The sequence below is a fragment of the Penicillium arizonense genome (genome assembly GCF_001773325.1).
Source record: "Penicillium arizonense strain CBS 141311 chromosome Unknown PENARI_contig020, whole genome shotgun sequence".
Classification (NCBI taxonomy): Eukaryota; Fungi; Ascomycota; class Eurotiomycetes; order Eurotiales; family Aspergillaceae; genus Penicillium; species Penicillium arizonense.
Window position 1 is genome coordinate 183,475 of NW_019173297.1, and position 16,414 is coordinate 199,888.

General features: G+C 48.5%; 7 protein-coding genes across 7 annotated transcripts; 4 read left to right on the forward strand and 3 right to left on the reverse strand.

Moving 5' to 3' along the window:
• Window positions 1–983: 983 nt before the first annotated feature.
• Window positions 984–3,101, forward strand: PENARI_c020G12367 (Zn(II)2Cys6 transcription factor; the record flags this gene model as incomplete). Its single annotated transcript, XM_022635128.1, has 3 exons — window positions 984–1,969; window positions 2,026–2,146; window positions 2,196–3,101. The coding sequence occupies 3 exons, from the start codon at window positions 984–986 to the stop codon at window positions 3,099–3,101; spliced, it is 2,013 nt and encodes a 670-aa protein (XP_022485047.1).
• A 589-nt stretch (window positions 3,102–3,690) lies between these two features.
• On the forward strand, window positions 3,691–5,544 carry PENARI_c020G05258 (uncharacterized protein; the record flags this gene model as incomplete). The annotated part of the gene is made up of 3 exons (XM_022635000.1): window positions 3,691–3,854; window positions 3,915–3,951; window positions 4,900–5,544. 3 exons carry the CDS (start codon window positions 3,691–3,693, stop codon window positions 5,542–5,544), a joined length of 846 nt encoding a protein of 281 aa, XP_022485176.1.
• Window positions 5,545–6,325: 781 nt separating this feature from the next.
• PENARI_c020G10870 (flavin-containing monooxygenase) lies at window positions 6,326–8,280 on the forward strand (the record flags this gene model as incomplete). Its single annotated transcript, XM_022635103.1, has 4 exons — window positions 6,326–6,522; window positions 6,583–6,602; window positions 6,669–7,027; window positions 7,135–8,280. 4 exons carry the CDS (start codon window positions 6,326–6,328, stop codon window positions 8,278–8,280), a joined length of 1,722 nt encoding a protein of 573 aa, XP_022485077.1.
• Window positions 8,281–8,477: 197 nt separating this feature from the next.
• PENARI_c020G07282 (uncharacterized protein) lies at window positions 8,478–9,432 on the forward strand (the record flags this gene model as incomplete). Its single annotated transcript, XM_022635039.1, has 2 exons — window positions 8,478–8,586; window positions 9,005–9,432. The coding sequence occupies 2 exons, from the start codon at window positions 8,478–8,480 to the stop codon at window positions 9,430–9,432; spliced, it is 537 nt and encodes a 178-aa protein (XP_022485014.1).
• A 618-nt stretch (window positions 9,433–10,050) lies between these two features.
• Window positions 10,051–11,510, reverse strand: PENARI_c020G00116 (uncharacterized protein; the record flags this gene model as incomplete). The annotated part of the gene is made up of 2 exons (XM_022634914.1): window positions 10,051–11,442; window positions 11,496–11,510. 2 exons carry the CDS (start codon window positions 11,508–11,510, stop codon window positions 10,051–10,053), a joined length of 1,407 nt encoding a protein of 468 aa, XP_022485158.1.
• A 667-nt stretch (window positions 11,511–12,177) lies between these two features.
• On the reverse strand, window positions 12,178–13,568 carry PENARI_c020G09048 (putative monooxygenase; the record flags this gene model as incomplete). Its single annotated transcript, XM_022635070.1, has 2 exons — window positions 12,178–13,265; window positions 13,322–13,568. 2 exons carry the CDS (start codon window positions 13,566–13,568, stop codon window positions 12,178–12,180), a joined length of 1,335 nt encoding a protein of 444 aa, XP_022485112.1.
• A 969-nt stretch (window positions 13,569–14,537) lies between these two features.
• PENARI_c020G01277 (uncharacterized protein) lies at window positions 14,538–15,624 on the reverse strand (the record flags this gene model as incomplete). Its single annotated transcript, XM_022634936.1, has 3 exons — window positions 14,538–15,021; window positions 15,100–15,535; window positions 15,588–15,624. The coding sequence occupies 3 exons, from the start codon at window positions 15,622–15,624 to the stop codon at window positions 14,538–14,540; spliced, it is 957 nt and encodes a 318-aa protein (XP_022485155.1).
• Window positions 15,625–16,414: the final 790 nt, after the last annotated feature.

A 16,414-nucleotide genomic window follows, 5' to 3' on the forward strand; every position in this document is an offset into this window, starting at 1 on the left:
TCTCTTTTATCCTTGCTGCCGGTGCCTCAGGCACCAACGCTCCCAGATATGTTGTTATATTATTATCCGTAGATCCGGATCGGCCAGCTATGCCGAGTCGGGAGAGATGCGTTCGTAACGAGGAGACCGAGTCGGTACCGGTTTGGGCCGTACAGGTTGGGGCATACCAGGTTTGGGTAATTGTGGGGTTCTGCCACACTTCAGGTTGACCTTTTGACACTCGTCAATCGTGACTTCCGTTCTCCCATGGGACTGTAAATAATGCAATTCAGTTGAAATCATGACTAACATAATTTACGCAGCTGTATTCATTCACATTGATAAATATTTTATAACTGCTTAGAAAGTAGTGTCTCATTTTGTTATCATATGTAACACATAAACTATCCATGATACTTCCATTGAATATCCTATGTCACTGCTTACTCTGGCCCTAGTTCCTCGCTGTCATTTAACTGTTCGGCAATGTGTTTATATATTGCAGTGGTCTCTATAAACAGAGGGAAGGTGGGGGAGGGACGAAAAAGAGTCTTGATAGGGAAGAAACCACTCAGCCCCAATCAAACTGCTTTACTACTTTACTCCCTTTAAATGCCGCGAACCACTTTAACCATGGTAAAGAGGTTGCGGGGGATACGGGGGAGTGGGGCCAATGGGGATTGTCTCTACATTCACTAGTGGATCCATATAGCCAGTGATCATGCGAGTCCATTGAGATACGCCACCAGTTTGGGACGCGTTTTACTTTTCCTCCTAACTCCCTTTGCCACTCGTCAGAATCCCACTGCCCGGTGGGTACAGATAACCGATAGCTCCGCCTGGGAGTTTCTGCACTTCTGATGCATATTATCGCTCTAAGGGCTTCCTTTCCCCAAGATCAGTCACTTCCACCCCCTAATTTGGCCGAACCCATCTGTCTATTATATAGCAAGTTTCTTTTTAAGAGTCCGCATAGGGGCTACACACGGAGCGTGATGCCACCCATGCCGACAACGGAACCGGATGCACACACTGCAGAAACCATCCGCAACCCCCCCAGCCGTTGCAACCTGGAGAACAGCCACTTGGCGGATGGTCCGCAAACAAATTCAGCACCAAAACGGCGCCCTCGTGCATGTCAGGCGTGTCGGGATATGAAAATTCGCTGCATCCCATCCCATGGGCGGCAAGCTTGCAAAGCATGCGCCAAAGTCAGCCGGGTCTGTGTGGTGGCAGGGCCAGCTCGCTCAAGTCAGCGGCGAGCACCAATAGTCGCTGAGCTTGAGAAGAAGATCGATGCTTTGACCGCGTCCCTGAAAGCACAAGCACAGAAAGAACGAACGGCACCAGCGGGGCCACTTGTCGCAGAGCCAGTCAATGCTGGTATGGTGTACAACTCGCATGCCTCTGAATCTGGCGCAGAACCTGACGCGGAACGGGAGCTTCCTTCTAGCGAAGTCGTGGACGAAGAATGTCAAAGCTTCCGAGACGGTGAAACGGACTCTGGCAACGATGTGATTGATCGTGGGCTATTGAGCCTGGAAGAGGCATCCCAAATATTCACTCGGTTTTTTTGCGAGATTAACCCACTGTGTCCGATGGTGGCTTTTTCGAATGACACGTGCCTACAAAACATGCGCCGGAGCAAGCCGACCCTGCTGCTTGCTATTCTTGGCGTTTCAAGTGGGAGTATCCTTCCCCAACTGCAACCGATTCTCGCTGTGGAGTTGGCACGTCAGGTTGCGGAACGGGTCATGTTTCGCACGGAGAAAAGCGTGGACCTCGTTCAGGCTATGCTAGTTTACGCAGTGTGGCATCTTAAACATCGTGAAACCAAAGATATCGGCTTCAATCAGTACATACATTCTGCTGCGGTTATGGCAATGGAACTTGGCCTCGGAAACCGGCCCAGTGCCAGCCCAGTCAAAACAAAGGAAGATGAGGCTGAGATGCGGCGAACTTGGCTCACCTGCTACTACACAACTCAAATGTAAGGTAAAGCTCTTTTTTCGAATTGGGATTGAAGATGACTCACAGCTCACGCAGGGCTTCCACAATCCTCCGCAATCCCCCGTTAATTCGATTTTCGCCATACATTGATGAATGTCTTAAGTTCTTTGGCGACAGCCCCGCAGCTGTTCCGACAGACATTACCCTCTGCACAATGGTACAATGGGCTCGAATCATGGAAGACGTTGCTCTGGTCTTTCACACAGATGAAGCCAGTCAACTCGTGGTCGAGCATGATCCCAGAACACAATATCATCTCCATTCTTTCAATAAAAGACTCGTCGAATGGAAAGAGAATGCCACTCGAAGCAGCAATCCAAGTGCGTACCATGATCACTGTCAATTTAAGTATCTCAGTAATTCTGATGACTGACGCAGATATGCTCGACCATATGTTTGAGATTGGCCGTCTGTTCGTGCATGAGATCGCTGTTCGTTATAATACCACTTCTGACCCAAATTCAACACCGCCTCCCGTCACCGCAACGCACATCGAAGCATTGACCACTTGCGTTGTTAGCATTAGTGGAGCACTGGAATCTTTCCTTCGATTGGACTCGCGAGTATACCGTGTGATTGATTGCCCATACATGACTTGGACTCTGTACGCCGCTATTGTAATGGTGCGGCTGTCAGAACTACTTCATTCGCCACTGACCAGATTGGGGGATGTGTTCCTCCCCGACATGAAGACAAATTTCTATCTCAGCGCAATAATCCGGAAGCTAACTGTTTTGTCTGAATCAGACGCCAATCCAACCGCACAGGGCTTCTGTGGCGGATTTAAACGATTGCAGTCTTGGCATACTCAGAGAAGCAACAGTCATTCCATTCCAGATCTAATCAACGGAATCAAATCTAGCTTGGGAAAGAGCAGGTCAACTAGGAAGCAAAATTCAGGGACGGAACACCCTGCTCCTGACGGTACATTCAGTCATGGACTGGAGTTGCAGACAGGAGAAGTTCTGGCAACGCCAAATTCACCTGTCAATTCCGATTCCTTATTCCAAAATCATTCGCCATTCAATCTCGCTAGCTGGAACGTGGCGATGGAGGACTCGACTGGTTTCGAACCATTCCTCAATAATGTAGGGTTTTGGCTAGAGGCTTAGTTGATTCATGCCAGCGTAACAATCCTTTTTGAATCATTTCAAAGATACTCTCGTTATGCTTATTGTTGGATAATGAATAAACGCAAGCATCGAATACCCACCTAATACCGCGCTCTGTTCCGAATTATATGAAGCAGAAGGTTTATTTTGTCAAGTTCACAGAGTAACCAGTTCATCTTGCTAGGCTGCCAACCGGATACAATTTTACGAGCATTGACTGCTCCGTTACGCCGGAGAGCGATCGAGAATCACGGCGGGATCAACAGGAGCATCCTAAGATTGCCCGATTCGGCTGGCCGAGTGGGTCACCCTGGACACCTCGGACCGACTCGGTTTCATGCTGCACTCCGACTTGGGGCGAAACAAGCAATGGCCGCCCCATTTCCGTTAGTCTTCGCAAAGTACCTAAGCAGAATTATGGTTTTTACAAAGAGTGCCTCTCATATCTAGGTAAGCCGCCCGAACTTGGTGCCGTACCCCAAGCACAAAGTGACCATTTCAATCCCGAAACTATTAGTCCATTTTAGACAAGAATAATTTCGTGGCTGTCGTGTGTGCCTTAGATTTTCAAGTTGGGATTATTATGACCATGATTTCGGAGATCACTCTGCTGGGTCAATTCAGAGGGAAGACTGTAGATGGCGTGACGCAGTTCCTCGGCGTCAAGTATGCCTCACTTCGAAACCGATTTGCCGACGCTGAGATGATCGGATATGCTGAAGGTGATGCTATCCTGGATGCAACCGAATATGGGTATGATGTTCTATCTATTGGGCATTCCTTGACGTATACATTATGAAGCTAACTTTGAAGCCATCGTCAGACCAGTCGCTCCTTCGTTGCCTTTTGGGTGCGAGTTGGAGCATGCAGCGATACAGCATACGCTCCCGAACAAAAGAATTGCAGAGTCCGATCTGGATTGTCTCAATTTGAATATCACACTCCCTGCGGCGACAAGTCCAGCATCCAAGCTTCCTGTCTTTTTGTTTATTCATGGAGGTGGACTTGTTACCGGAGCGAGTTCCTTTCCCCAGTATGACATGGCAAGATTCGTCAAAATGTCTGTCCAGAAGGGGTTCCCAATCATAGCTGTTTCCATCAAGTATGCCCCATTCATTTTCTCCGACTCGATCGGCTTCCTCTAACTGCCCCTTGTTATCGATTAGGAATCTCTGGATTTCTTACCTCGTCTGAGCTGAGAGAGGCTGGATTTAAGCCTAATAATGGCCTTCGGGATCAAAGAGTGGCAATGATGTGGATACAGAAGCATATCGGTACATTTGGAGGAGACGACCAGAATGTTACACTAGCAGGGATGAGCGCAGGCGCAGGTAAATATTCCTACGCTTGACAACTAAAATTAACTAACCAAGCAATTACAGCTGCGGTAACACTCCATTTGCAATGCAGCAAGAAGCTCTTCACGAGAGCAATAGCAATGAGTGGCAGTTATCTTATGACACAGCCCTTACCCTATCATGCCCATGAAGAGAGCTATAAGCAGGCCATAGACGCATTAGGTTTGACAAGTGTGACGCCGGAAGAAAGAGTCACTGTACTATTGAACTGTCCTACGCACGAATTGTATTCGAAAATTCTGCCGAGGGTACCAGTGGGTTTTGCAGTTGATGGAGACTTGGTCCCTTCGGAAGCCGCATTCCCAAAAACACGCAGCGACATGGAAAACGGTCCACCCAGCAGGGGCAACAATTGCAAGGACATGATGATTGGTTGCGCTCAAATGGATGTAGGTGACGGCCCCCTTTATGTGGTGCGATGCTTACTGACAGAGTTTAAGGCAAGCATATGCTCCTTGTTGACTCCTCACTGGAAAAAGGATGCGGCGCAAAATATAACTGCCGCGATGAGAGATGTTCTTAAAGCTCATCCAACTGAAGCACAGGAGATCCTTGAGAGATACGGCCTAGAAGAGACAATGTCAGATGAAGTAGCATTCCCCGCGGTGCTTAACTTCGTCAACGATGTGGTAGCGTTAGCTCCTGTGGTTGCATTCGCGAGGACCTGGCAAGGGAACCTCTATGCTTATTACTTCAATGAAAGGAACCCCTGGGAAGGGCCCTGGAAAGGTCAAGCGTCTCACATTCTTGACCTTGCATATCTCTTCCAGAATTATAGGGAGTACTTAACTGAAGAGCAGCAAGCAGTGGCTGAAGTTTTTGCGGAGGACTTTTCCAAATTTTGCCACGGGGTCAGCCCATGGCCTGTTGTTGATGAAACCGCCACGAAAGATACGTTTCCGGTGCGTGTGTTCGGTCCCAGTGACGAAGGACTCACTGCCAAAGTAGATGTACGTGCGTATGGTGGCGAAACTATGCGGAGAAGCACTGTCTTTGACTACGCGGACAAAATATCCTTGGACGAAATGTTGATGATTGTGAGGGAATTTGGTGTAAACGCTTCTGAAACGCTCGTGATGGCCTGAGGCCGGCGATCAATGTCAGTTCTTCGCAGACCTTCATAGATAATCATCTCAATTCTCTCTGTAGTTGCAAAACTATGATTCTTGGCCCTTTCACTGCGCTCATCAAAACTAGACAACTATGAAACCTGCCGCTATTGAAGCTGTGTTCGTATTCTGTTACATTACAGTAGGGCAGTAAAGAGTATGTATGCATATTTGTATTGTCAAGATGCGTCTTCTATATCCACGTTTAACATTGTCGCGGATCCGCCTTGTTCACTGCTGATGCTCGCACTAAGACTCTGTCATGGAAGGGTACATACCTTACGATATGCATTTCGATGGCCGTTTCATGATCTCTTTTTATAACAGATATCTCAAATTTTCCAGTGGTGATTTCCCCAGCCTTCGCCATGCTGGACCCTTGCCACTGCTAGAAGGTTTAACGACAGTAGCATATTTGGGTTTTTGATAACTGAGCGACCCTGAAAAGCTCTTTTTTGGTTGAAGAGACATCGAATCTCATGGGGACGGAGAATACAAGGCCAAGAATCAATGGTACACCGACTCGGACTTCGATGCCGACTCGGTCTCCGGATGAGTCCGATGCCGAGTCATTTCCTTGGCCGGCACAGGATATCGGAGTTGAGAGTGTCCCTTACCACGTTAATGGATAGATCGAAATAAATAGTCAACGAGCCTCTTTGTGTTGGTTAAAGCTAGTCTTCAGACCCGTTTCTATCAAATTTACTCTGGCAACTCAATATTTGATCCTATAAGGCCAGGTTTATTTTGCCCTAAAATGGAAACTGAAAATATGAAAGACCCGATCATCTCTGAGCGTGCGATCGACGAGCCAAGACCTCTCAAGGTGATCTATATTGGAGCAGGTGTTTCCGGAATACTGGCAGCAATCCAATTTCCGAAACATGTGCCAGGGATTGAGCTCGCTATCTACGACAAGAACCCAGATATTGGGGGGACTTGGTTCGAAAACAGGTAAGAGGAACATCTTTTCCATACAAACATCTCAATATACACCTTCTCACTAACCTCCAGGTATCCCGGTTGTGCTTGTGGTATGTTTGTTGGTTTAGTGTCTGCTCCTATATTTGTTAGAAACCTGCACTAATACAAATTCTCAGATATCCCGGCACATTCATATCAGTTGAGTTTTGAATCCTCCGTGGACTGGACGTCTTTCTATGCGACAGCACCGGAGATTTTCAAATATTGGCAGCTGGTTGCAGACAAATACAACGTTCGACGATTTATGACGTTCCGGCACCGTTGTATTGAAGCGCGTTGGAACGAAGTGACTTCTCAGTGGCATGTGAAGCTTATCAACCTTGACACTGGGCTGATTATTGAAGACTCGGCGGACGTGCTTATGAGTGGTGTCGGTGCACTGAACCAATGGGAATGGCCTAGTATCAAGGGATTGCACGATTTCAAAGGTCCTTTGATGCATAGTGCTAACTGGGACATGGCATTTCAACCGGAGGTAGGAATTTCTGTGGCTGTCTTTCCATACCAATGCCTTCTGCTTTTCTAATCCTTTCTATCTTGCTTTCCGATCTATCTGGTACTGTTGCTGACTTTAATATGAAGGGTAAAAATGTGGCTGTGATCGGAGCAGGAAGCAGTGGCATACAAATTGTCCCAGCCCTGCTCCCGGAGGTCAAGGCTATGGACCACTACGTTCGCGGCCGCACCTGGATTGCCGCGTCATTCGGAAGTGAATTTGTCAGAGAACGGAACAATGGGAATGACGGCAACTTCGACTACACTGAAGATGAGAAACGGGCGTGGAAGGAAGATCTAGCCTCGTACAAAAAGTACCGAAAGACACTGGAAGCAGGAGTTCAAGGCGTTTACCCAGCGGTAATGAAGGACTCAGAATTGCAGGCAGCGATGAGGAGCCAATTTGATCGAGATATGCGAGAGCGGCTCAAGGCGAAACCTGAGCTTGCTGAACGTATTGTTCCCGACTTTGCACCGTTCTGCAAGCGACTCACTCCCGGCCCTGGCTACCTTGAAGCTCTCGTTTCACCCAAGGTCAACGTGATCCACGATGTCATTGCATCAGTGGATGAGACAGGCATAATAACCGAAGATGGGCAGCACCGGCCAGTGGATGCCATTGTTTGTGCCACTGGCTTCCGCTCTTTCGGCGGAAGCTTCCCTCTCTATGGACGTGGCGGACTCAGTCTCGCGGAATACAACAAGGACAGGCCGGAAACTTACCTGGCGGTCTGTATGGACCGCTTTCCGAACTACTTCCAGACACTGGGCCCCAACTCCGGGCTTGGAGCTGGTAATCTCCTCATGGTTCTTGAATCCGTGACCCTATACGTTGCTCAAATTCTACGCAAGCTTGCCACCGGAAATGTGAAGACCATCGAGCCCAAGCGAAAGCAAGTGGAAAACTTCACCAGTTTCTGTGAAGCATACCACAAACGGACAGTATTCAGCGACAAATGTGCCAGTTGGTACAAATCAGGTACAACGGTGGAGGAGAGAACGGCTGGCAGTGTCATTGGGGTGTGGCCTGGAAGCGGTGTCCACCTCATCAAGGCATACCGAGATGTGAGGTGGGAGGACTTTGAAATGCAGCCGTCTGATGGGAATGAGTTTGGCTGGTTTGGTAATGGCTGGAGTGTTGGAGACCTCAAGAAAGATCGGGAGGCGCTGACCTGGTATCTGAATGACACCAAGTTTGTCCACGAAGACTTACCGGAAAGTAAGGATGGTTAGTTCTTGGAAGGTTTCTTTGAATACTTGTAAGCTTATTTGTACAAGACTAGAGAGATACGGAGATTTACCCCATTTTGATAAGCAAAGGAAAAAGGTTAACACCTATCACATATAGACCAGGGTACATCAAAACACATAGCCTAAACACATACAAGAGCCTTTGGAGTCCTGGTCGTTGAGGCCGTAATGCCTACTAAATGGGCTTGTCGCCTGTTAAGGCGCTTCTGGTGCAAATCCTGAAGCTTGGAAAGGAGACTTCACGTACTTTGGTCTATATGATTGATGATCAGAAGTTGCAGAGCATATGTAAGTGCACAAAAGATTTTCACGTGTGCTCAAGCTACTATTGCGAACTGCCATAGTTGCAACTCGTCATGTTACCTCTACTGATGAAGGATAAAACACACGAAATTGCCATCCTATCTCTGTGACCAAGAAAGATGTCCAAGTGATCTAGAAGATTTGGAATGGCCCCGGACATACGTACGGAATCCCACTCTGGTATGGCATGGCCAAATGTGTCTCGCTTCAGGATCCGGCTAATACCATCTGCAAGGGGGATCGAGGCGAAGGGGTTCCTTTCGGCATTGCCGTCGACTAAATAAGTCTTTTTGTCCATCAAAATACGACCTTCGACATCACTAGTCTTCCCGAAAATGGGTTCGAGGCTCCATCTGCCTCTCCGTCAGCGCCAACAAATCACTCACTAGCACCGACGATCCAGACCTGGAAGCCTTCCGAGAAACCGGTGGCAAGCTCCTGCCTTGGCACGGCCTGGTTGATCAGGAAATTTACGTTCAAGTCTCACAGAGTTACTATAACCGCGTTGAAGGCAAAGATGCAAACGTGCGGGACTTCTACCGGGTCTTTGAGGTTTCCGGGGTGGCTCACTGTGGAGGTGGCAATGGACTGATCCCAGGAACCCCCTCTCAGTCCTGGTCTGCTCGGTTGAACGAAGTTTTGCTCCAGATTATCTGCCATCTGCAACTGCAGATGGCAAGCAACGGCGAAATCTTTGTCCAAACACGCTTGTCCTCTCATATACTGGTGGTGATCATACGAAGGAGTCCTTCAAATGCGACACCTCTTACACTTGAAGGCACGCGGTCATTCAATTGGCAAGTGAGATCCAGCGTTTTCTGCGGGGCCTAGAGAGCAGACGACCTGTCACCTGTAAAGTACCCCTTGTGGAGGAACTCAGGGCGTCTATCAACTGCCTGAGATGCTGTATAATGGCATTCTTTCGTGGCACTCTTTCGTGTACTTAGCACTTCGCGGTTAAACCCAATTGGCACTTAGATACACCCTTCTGATTCTACTCTCTCTCAGTTTGGTTGACGAATATCATACAAGTAGCCCCCTTCTCCGCCCAATGAATTGTCTAAAGTATTCGGCCTATGGATTGGTACCACGAATCTAACCATGGGTACCCCGGTCCGGTTTGATTCGAAGGCAAGATATGTTCCCCAGTTGAACACTTGGATCCGCTATCCGGCGGGGACAGAAGCTCCAAAACGGACCTCGGGGGCTCGGGTACATGTACAGTTTTGCGTTAACCTAACTATCTTTTGAGGTCCTTACTTATTGCTACTATCGAGTGACTTGTTAGATTGTTGTATAGATACAATAGGCCATATCCAACCTGTTCTGAAATGAGTATTGCATTGCTAATGTAGGGTATAGTGGATCATAATATGAAATAAAACAAGACAATGATATACAAAAATAGAATATCAATCAACTTCCCACGTGTACCAGGGCAAGGAAGGATCACTCAGGTACCTGGATAAGATCCCATTCCATAGCCACAAGCCAGCGTTCCTTTCCATTATTCCGGTCATCACTTCCAAGTGGTTCGCCTTGCGAGGTGGGCGGATCGTTGTCTGGGAGATTTGCTTCCCCCAAGTAGGCCCCAAGCTCCAGATCCCAAGTTAGCCCGCTGTGGATACCAACAAGGTCCGCTCCTTGTAGGTGAAGTGCTCTAGAAATATCAGAATGAGGCGGTTTGGATCGTGGAGGTCCCATAATCATGATTTTAGTGGAATCGTCCTGAACGTCTCCTTGCACAGAATGCCCACCAAGCACTGTCCCTTGCAGAAAAGCAAGTGGGCCACAGCTACTAAGTGTAGAATGCCTAGCATGATTGACGCGTACAGCAACGAGATACTTCTCCAACACCTCAGAGGCACGCGCTTCTGGAGCAGAGGGGGTTTTAGCCATTTGAGGTTTCGGTAATGAATCACGTTTTGTGCCCATTTCTAAAATCCAACCCCGTACTTCAGCAGCCATTCCACCAGGCGTATAACTGGGTGCGCCGCCCCGCTGTCGACCACGACGACGTAGCGTGCGAGATGAGGGAGAGAATGGTGCAGGTATATCCTCCCCTTCTTGGTTTGGCGATGGTGAGCGAGGTAAAACAAAAGTTGGTTTCCGTCTTTCAGGCGGCGATATCTCTTGCGTGCCTGCATGAAATCTTGGTGCAGACTGACTGCTAGGCGGCTTCACAGTTGACGAAAGCATAAACCGGGGACGACCACGAAATGGTGTCTGTGTGTTCGCCGGCGTTGATATGCCTGGTGCGACTAGGCGAGCACTTGGGGCCGGCGTTCTCTGCACATCATTCTCCCGCGCGGCGAAGTTCGGCTCAGTTCCAATGCTAATAGTTTCAGTCGCCTCGTTTCCTCTTGTGGATGGGGAAGAAAATGGATCAAGTCCCGTCCGCGTCATCGACGGTAGGGGCGTGGGGACCCCTACACGGCGCCGTTTATTCTCGCGAGTAGTCGCGAAGAGCGCGTCAAACTCGGCATCGAGAACGCCTGGGGGTTCTGATTCCTCAGGCGCACTACTATCAATTGCATCATCTGGTAACTCATTTCCAGCTGTGCCTCTAGCACCTTGGCTAGGTATAAGCTCCGCATCATCCGAGTCCTCGATCACGTCACGCAGGTGACGCGAGCGCAATCCGCTTTGGGACGCAGGTGGTTGGCGCGTGACATTCGGTGTAGATGAAGGTCCCTCACCATCATCTATCACGTCGATATCATCAATATTCTCTTGTGTTGTAGGCTGAGATAGTACGAATCGCGGTGTGGGGGCGAATTGGGGACCGGCATTGCGCCGCGTGGATGTGTTGCGGCGGGAGAGGCGGAATGGCGATGGAGTCTGGAGCTCAATAGATTAGCTTGGAGGATTCGTAAGGCGCAGTAGGGACATACTGCTGGAAAAGGCATTTATCTGCTCTTAGAAACTGAGAAGAGCCGCATGACGCTGCAAGTTGGATTTGGAGTTCACGGTGGAGTTGGAGTTGGAGTTTGGCGGGGGGGAGATCGGCCATCACGTACATTCAAACTACAGAAAAACAACGATTTGCAGAACAGAACGAGTTAGGACACATTTAATATAAAATCACTACGTTAAATCAGTTGATCGTGTGTTAAAAAAGCAATGTCTGGAATGAATCTCAGGAACCAGTTGAATTTGGTAGATCTCTATGAAGCATGCCAAGATTCAACGGAGTACAATACTGAAAAGATATATGCCTACACCACCTGAAAGCATTTTTAATTCTCAATGCTATTCTTTGCAAGAAAGGGGGTACTCTTATTTTCATCGACTGAAATTCTCTAGGTAGGTGAACATTTGCTGAGACTCATTATGGTCGTAAGATATGCGCGTAAACCCACAACCTCTATGCAAGTTTAGCACTGCGAGGGGCACTGTCCCTGTTTAGAGAGAAAGACTTAGCACCATGATATTAGTTGACAAATGTGTGGGAAAGGTCATGATAGTTTCAATTCTCTCAGCCAACAGCCAAAAGCTCATAAATATACACGAAATTATACAACAAAATGCAATAGCAGAATACACGGAATAAAACCAGAATCGAACAATTGACGCTTACATATGCGAGAAGTATTCATTGAAGTTATCAGCCGCAACCTTCGTGCAGTCGAAGCCGTAGATCTCACGCTGGACATCGGCATCGGCCCACTTATCCGGTACGGGACCTTTGCCAGCACGAAGAGCAGCGAACTGCTTATCACGCTCCTCCTTGGCAGCACCCTCACCCAAATGGAGGGCGCGGCCAGAGGCGGTAGCCATCTCAACCAGAGCCTCGGCACGGCTCTTGCGGACCTTCTCGTATACGCGGAGAGCCTTGTTGATGGACTCCGGAGTGGTATCGGGGAGCTTGGAGAGAACAACACCGATAACTGCACCATCTTCAATAGCTTGGGCAGCACCCTGCGCCAGATGAGGCAGGGTAGGGTGGCAAGCATCACCGACGAGAGCGACAGAGTCGTGTACCCAAGTGGGGAGAGGGTCGTGAACGCGCAGCTTCCATTCACAGACCTCGCCCTCGGGAACATAGTTCAGCATGCGCTGGACCATAGGGCAGAAGTCAGAGAAGACGCCCATCATGGCGGGCTTGGAGCCCTTGGTGGTGTAGGTGGCGTTAGTGGCGGCAGCGAAGTTGGTATCAGGCTGGGTGGTGGAGATGTTGTAAATGGTGTTGTTGGAGACGGCGTACGCGATGATGTGACGCTTTGCGCCAATCCAGCGAGTGACGCGGTTGCTGTTGATCAGAGCCAACAGCTCTGGGTCATCCTTGATCTGGTCCTTGTGGATCATGATACGGTAGGCTGCTTGCTGGGTGTCCTTGACACCGACGTCGACGCCCAGTCGCTTCAGCATTTCAACGCGGGTTACACTCTTGATGCCATCAGCTGCAAGAAGTACATCGCATTCTACCTTGAAAGGGTCCGCACCCTCGGCGCGGGGTTTAGCAGTGAATGATGGGCGCGGGCCGAAGGAGTCCACGTTGTCTGCGTTGATTCCAAAGTGGAACTTGATTGAGGAGTGCTTCTTGCAGCCTTCGTACAAGCCATTGGCAAGTGATGCACGGTGGCCAACCATGTGCTTATATCCGTATGTCTTTTCAATGTAGCGCAGATCGACATAGGCATGTTCCTTATCCGTTGCACCCTCTGGAAGCCTGCATTAGATCACTTGATACTGTTATATTGGCAGACTTTCAACATACCTCTGACTGATGTATCTTCAATATTCACAGCTTCAGCCTCAATACCCTTCCAGACACCAAGTCCGTCCAAAACGCGGGCCATGTTCGGCGCCAATTGAATACCAGCGCCGACAAAGCCGAGGTCGCTGGCATTCTCATAAATATCAATGTTCTTAAAACCCTGCTGGGCCAGAGCAAGAGCGGAAGTCAATCCGCCCATGCCTGCACCCAGAATGACGATTTGCAAATCTTGAGGTTGCTTCGTCATGGTATCGGAGGTGTGCGGAGAATATACGAGAAGGGGTATAAGTATAAGCTCGGGGAAGAGGGAGGTTTAGAATATATCAAAGACAAAAGACCGAGACAGAGAAGGGCAATACAATAGCCTTAAATGAATCTCTGCAATCCCCGGGCTATACTGCCGACCATGTTTCGCCTCGTGTCGGTCCTCCTCCCAGTGTAGGCGGAGTAAATCTTTGCCGCTTCTCCCACATTTTCCCCACACAGTGCGCCTGGAGAAGCCGCGCGCTCAGGCTGATCCCGCCATGTCCTGGTTGGACTTTATCCGCTTGCAAATTCGGCCTCGGTGATAAGGAGAAATTCTTAACAGCTATGTAGTGACGCACGTCCTTATAGCCAATCAGCGTCGCGGGATTTAGATGCTCTGTCTTTTGCCCTAACATTTGCCGATATAATTGAGCACGGACTGACTATTGAGTATGAATTATGTGTTCATGTTATATTACCCATCTCCATCCTGTAGTACATTACCAACTCCCCGCCCCCATTTCCCCCACACTTTCCAACTCCGGATTTGCCTCCTAGTCAAGCCGCGATTGCCTGGTTGCAAAGTCAACTGCCGCCAAGCGAACCTGAATTTCGCGGAGGATGACATAAGAATGTGAATCTTGGCAAACTGGGTTAAAAGTTACCAAGGATGCCGACGGAAATGTTAGGCTTCAAAACATAGCTGTCTATTGTAACGCCAGCCAAATCTGCTGGACTTTGCGGAGGCATTTAGAATATTTCAGTACAGGCCATTCAGGCTATAAGTAGTTACACAGGATAGTCACAGAAGTAAAGGGCTACATATCGCTTTACCATGAGAGCACCCAGGAAGGTGCACTGTTTGGCACTGACTCGTTGGGTCGACTTAGTGCCCAAAGAGTGAGAGATATGTGCATAGGAGCATAGAAATGAATCAACAGCAGTGGTTCGGGATTTTCAGACAAAAGGCTCAAAATTGGTCCCTTATGCCTAGATTCTGTTCCTCGCTCAACCTTTCTGCGTTCAATGTTGCCCACCATGCGTGCGACGGGTCTTGGCTCTGGTTAGATTCTCCGGGGTTCTGCTGTCTGTCCGCCCATTCATCCCATGGCTTCGGGCTGAGTATGTAATGTATGTTTTTAACATTCTCATCGCGCCATATGGTGTGGTGTACACCTTCCCACCGCAAGGTCTTGAGTGCGTTGTAGATATACGGGAGTGCAACCCAGCGACCGTAGAATAGATCACCGAGAAGGGACTGATCGGCGAAGTCATAATTTGATGTTGTAGCATTAGCAAGCTGTTCAGTAATTTTGTCGTAGATTGCCTTGGCTGGGTTCACCACTTGTAGGCCTCCATTGGGTATCCCCAAACCTGCAGTGGATGAAGCGCCAGCTGTTTGCGCGATGTCGGGATTGTCATGCTGCGTAGTATAAGCACAATTGGCCGGAACCCTTTCAAAATTGACGAGTTAGCTACGCTGTGATCCGCGGTTGAGCTTTCTCCTAATGCTGAAATTAGATTGGTCTTACCAGTCTGTTGGATAGTGAGGTTTTTTGAGTGGATTGCAGACACAAGCGTGGCTAGCGGCAAACACTCGATTTCCGTCTCCGGCCATTTCTGGTGAATCCAATTCGAGTTCCATTAATTCATCCATATTTTGAAGGACCACCATGTCACTATCAAGTTGCACGACACGGTCATATTCAACGAGTGAGAACGGAGTGAGTTTGCTCCAACAATCGTAAAATCGCACGTCGTTGGTGTAATCCTTAGAAACTGATGGAAGAAGATATGGTACATGGCGCTTCAATATTTTTCGAGAATCAAGAGCTTCGTGGCCTTCGGCGGGGAACGAATCCGTGTAGAGAACGACAAGCGGATACTTTGAGCCCACTTTCTTGAGAGAGTAGTCAAGGGCCAAAAGTCCAGACAGGTATGCGGTATTTGTTATGAGCGTGGTCCAAACTGAGGATTGTTATTATACTGAAGAAAGATATCGCGGAGTTTCTAATTGTACCTTTGGAGGCATCTCGTTTGGAGTTGTTGTCGCCCATGATTGACAGTCGCGTTAAGACTGGTTTGTGTTGGTTTTGTTTTAGCTTTGGCTATGACTGATTAATCCGAAGCAGGCGATCGAGATTAGCTGTCTTAGGTGCAGGAAGAGGTCAACACAGGCAGAGTAGAGTAACGCGAAAAGACGACGTTGGCCTATGAGAGAGAGGGGTTCTTTTTCCGTAGGGCTTGGCGCTCCGGTATCGTTTGTCCAATGAGGGGCAAGAGATTGTACAATAAAACCTCTTATAGTAAATTCCCCTTATTATGGAATCGATGTTCTATAACTTATCAAATGGCTTCTTGAATATATGTATAAGAAGCCTGTATAGTGGAAAACATGAAAATTGCTTCCGCTGCTCTAGATGGCGCTTTTTGAGAACACCCGAACGCCGCTTTCCTGGGAAGTACCGGACAGGCTGATGGCACTATGACAGCACAAGGTGAAAGATCCAGAGAGACCATGAACACCTCACTAAATAGAGACTACTATTCACCATACAGCTTAAGCTAGTCCCTACACCCTAAGTGGAGGCTTCCATCACTCACTTGATCTTTACCTTTTCTTCATTATAAAGCTCAACCCTAGGACAGTAAGTCCCACTGGAACTTGAGGTCTCTCAGACTTCCTCGCCAATTACTCTTCCAAAGCTAAAGGTGAGCATCGCTGTCCGAGATCTCCTGGTTCAAAAATCCAATCATCCTTATCCAGAAAAAACGATATTTTTATCTCCTAAGCTCAAATAATCAAGAGGAAGCAAAGAAAGTAAGCCCACATCCTTCATACACAAA